Genomic DNA, 3,375 nt, shown 5'->3' with positions numbered 1-3,375 from the left:
TTCTACATTTCTGTTTTTTTCTGTCAAGATGGGGTGCTGAGTGTACATTACTGAGAAATAAAATGAACTTTTTTGATTTTTGGAAAATGGCTGCAATGAAACAAAGAGTGAAAAATTTAAAGGGGTCTGAATACTTTCCGTACCCACTGTATATATGAATTTCTCTAACATGAAACATGAAAGTGTTAGACATATTTTTGTCGTGCAGGTTTCATTTGAAACAAACACTGACCGTGCCTGGACACAACAGTACACTGTTTGTCATTAGTGGGTTAGGGGTGATACCAAGAGGAAGATCCATGCTGTAGGAGAATTAGCACGACTGACAGTGACAGGGTTAAGATGCAAGTGGAGTGATTTTTCATGCATGCTGACTGGTTAAATAACACTAATCACACAGTAGGAATTTATATAATCAGAGTAGATATGAAAGCACATAACATTGTAAGAACAAGAACAATCAGCTGTCGTAACATAACACTTAAAGAAGGCTTGTAACTCTTAGTACCTCCAAACACACGGGGAATTAAAAAAAAATTACAAACAATTTATCTATGAATTTATCTTTCATCTATGAATTAATACAATTAAGATTTACACATGTTCCAAACTTAATTATATGAAAAGGGAATGCTATTGTATAGTCAGTGCATTCACTTTAACTTCTGAGTAGAGATTTGACTGAAAGGGAGTGTATAGACAGCGGGAGTGTAAAAAAGGGCTGATAGACCTACCAATCCACTCATCCACCCAGGCAAATGCCTGTCTATGTCCTAGCAGCAGCACATCCCGAACCACCTGTAACACAACACAATGCTCAATGATGAAATAGTTAGTCAGGCAATGTATTTTTGACTTTTTATCATTCAATGTTATGGTGTTTAAAAGCAAAATATTCAAGACTTAGTCTCCATGACTGTACTCCTACAGCCTAAGGCACCTAACCCTCTAGTCTAGTAGGATTTTAAATTAGAATTCAAGCTCAGTGGCAAAAATACTTTATCCAGCTACCTCAGTGCAACATAGAGAGGCACATTGCCTAACTACATAGAATTAAATGTGACATGATGTGAACAAACCACTCATTTTCATGTTTATATTTTAACAATGACCAAATTGTTTGTGGGACTGGACCAAAAGAAATTAACTTGGCCATGCAAAGAAGGATGGATGTAAAGAGTTAATACTGCAACTTAAAGCCAACAATCAACTATGACTAAAATAAAAGATCTAACATTCATCCCACAGATGACCCCTCACCTTGTGTACAAACTGCTCCACGCGCGTCTGCAGACCCCACACCTCAAACTTGACTGTGACCAGTTTGTAAGAGCACATGATAGGGTCCTGGGTGTCCCTCCAGCCCTCCTGAAGAATCCCCCGTGACGTCTTCTCGGACTTGAAATATCGCAAGTCCTGCAATAAGAGGGGAGATGCACGAATTCTGGTATTAAATACTATTCACATTAACCCCTCTGGTCCTCAGAGGATCTCTATCCCTGCTCATTAGAGCTGAGGCAATCAGCTCTGAAGACAATTACCAGCTCTCACACTTCATGGACTCTGCAGTATGAAAGGCTTTCAGACGAATGCTGTGTGTGTTGGGAGAGGCATACAAAACAGCAAGTGCAGCTGTTAGACAAGTGGGACTAAGGTCCCCACAGTTTATATTAGAGTGTTTGGGCTTAATTAACAAATTGAACAGATTAATAATAATTTTCTTATTTTCATTGTGAAGAACCTTATAGAGATAGAATTTTTCACTCAAAGAAAAAATGTGAGTAAGATCAAAACATGACTGAAACTGAAGTCATTCAGTTTTTAACTAAAACACATTGTTTAACGCCTGCATTTCCACCCTCAACATTATACTTACACCATTTCCAGTGGTGTTAGCACCCAATAGCCCTGAGCATTTACACACACACACACACACACACACACACACACACACACGCTCACCTCAGACTCTTTATAGTAGCGCTCAGGAATCTCATCGTAGGCGATGTCAATGAAACACACCTCCCTCTCCTGCTCCTTCAGCTCGGTGTCAAAGATCTGAAAACAGAATAGATCAGTTTGCCAACGCTCACTGCAGCCCCTGCCTGCCAATCACAGTCCTCACAAACAAAAATACACCTCAGAAATGTTTCTTTTCCAGCTTACATCACCAGCTATGTGGCTGGCAAACCTGCTCAAAAGGTTGGAAATTATTCATTCTGTTACAAACCATTAGGTGGTGCTCTATGCCCATGGCCTTGTTACTGTGCCAAATGACACACTGTAATGTGTAATATCAATGTGACAGACAATCAGCTACAAAAAGTGAGTACAACCTTTTATTCCCTTCTTAGCTTTTCTCTTCATTAGTTCTTGCTGTTGATTATATGGAACCTCCTACTTCATTAAATCAAATATAAATGTATTTCTAGTACCTTTACATTAATGCATATATGTATTTATAAATGCGTTATCCCAACTGAGTTTAAACTTGTTCTCTTCGGAGATACATACACCCCCCCCCCCTTTCTCCCTCCCGTTCTTGCGCTCTTTCCCTTCATTTCTCCTCCTCCCCTCCAAGGGTGCATTCTGTCATCTACACTGTGGATGAGCACTGCTGGCACAATAAGGGTGATATGTCAGCATGTATGAGTGCAGCCAAGCAACAGGAATGGAGACTGGGATGTGGAGGAGAGGGAGAGAGGCAGAGGTGGATGAAAGAAGACATGGAGGAGGTAAACAACAAAAATGAGATGGGGTGGTGGAGGGGATGGCAAGAGGAAGTACTAAGAAAAGAGGGATGGTCATAGGAAGGGAGAGGAAAATAGGGTAGAGGAACAGAGGGGGAAATGATGGACATGTACAGTGGGGGAAAAAAGTATTTGACCCCTTGCTGATTTTGCAGGTTTGCCCACTTACAAAGAATGCAACAATCTACAATTTTAATCATATGTACATTCTAACAGTGAAAGACAGAATCCCAAAGAAAATTCCAGAAAATCACATCATATGAATTTATAAAAATTGATAACCATCTGATGAGGAAAAACAAGTATATGACCCCCTACCAAACAGCAAGTATTCTGGCTCCTACAAGCCAGTTAGTCTTTCTTTAAGACACAGCCCCAATCCCAACCAATTATTTACATCAAATACACCTGCCTCACCTCGTTACCTGTATAAAAGACACCTGTCAACACCCAAACAACCAGCATCCAACATCACCACCATGGGCAAGACCAAAGAGCTTTCTACGGACATCAGGGACAAGATTGTTGATCTGCACAAGGCTGGGATGGGCTACAAGAGAATCGGAAAGCAACTTGGAGAGAAAAGATCAACTGTCGGTGCAGTTATCAGGAAATGGAAGAAGCA

General features: G+C 40.4%; 1 protein-coding gene across 3 annotated transcripts in view; it reads right to left on the bottom strand.

The window, feature by feature from the left end:
* Positions 1 to 3,375, bottom strand: part of LOC123969545 (cytoplasmic phosphatidylinositol transfer protein 1-like) — an 87,048-nt gene that overhangs the window by 5,728 nt on the left and 77,945 nt on the right. For all 3 annotated transcript variants that reach the window (XM_046047049.1, XM_046047048.1, XM_046047050.1), the window contains 3 exons: positions 1,963 to 2,058; positions 1,261 to 1,416; positions 735 to 798 (listed from right to left, as the gene is read on the bottom strand). In XM_046047049.1, the coding sequence (XP_045903005.1) occupies positions 735 to 798; positions 1,261 to 1,416; positions 1,963 to 2,058 (316 nt within the window). The remainder of the gene's footprint in view (positions 1 to 734; positions 799 to 1,260; positions 1,417 to 1,962; positions 2,059 to 3,375) is intronic.

This window comes from Micropterus dolomieu, linkage group LG04 (genome assembly GCF_021292245.1).
Source record: "Micropterus dolomieu isolate WLL.071019.BEF.003 ecotype Adirondacks linkage group LG04, ASM2129224v1, whole genome shotgun sequence".
NCBI classification, from domain to species: Eukaryota; Metazoa; Chordata; class Actinopteri; order Centrarchiformes; family Centrarchidae; genus Micropterus; species Micropterus dolomieu.
This window is presented reverse-complemented; position numbering and strand designations above follow the sequence as displayed.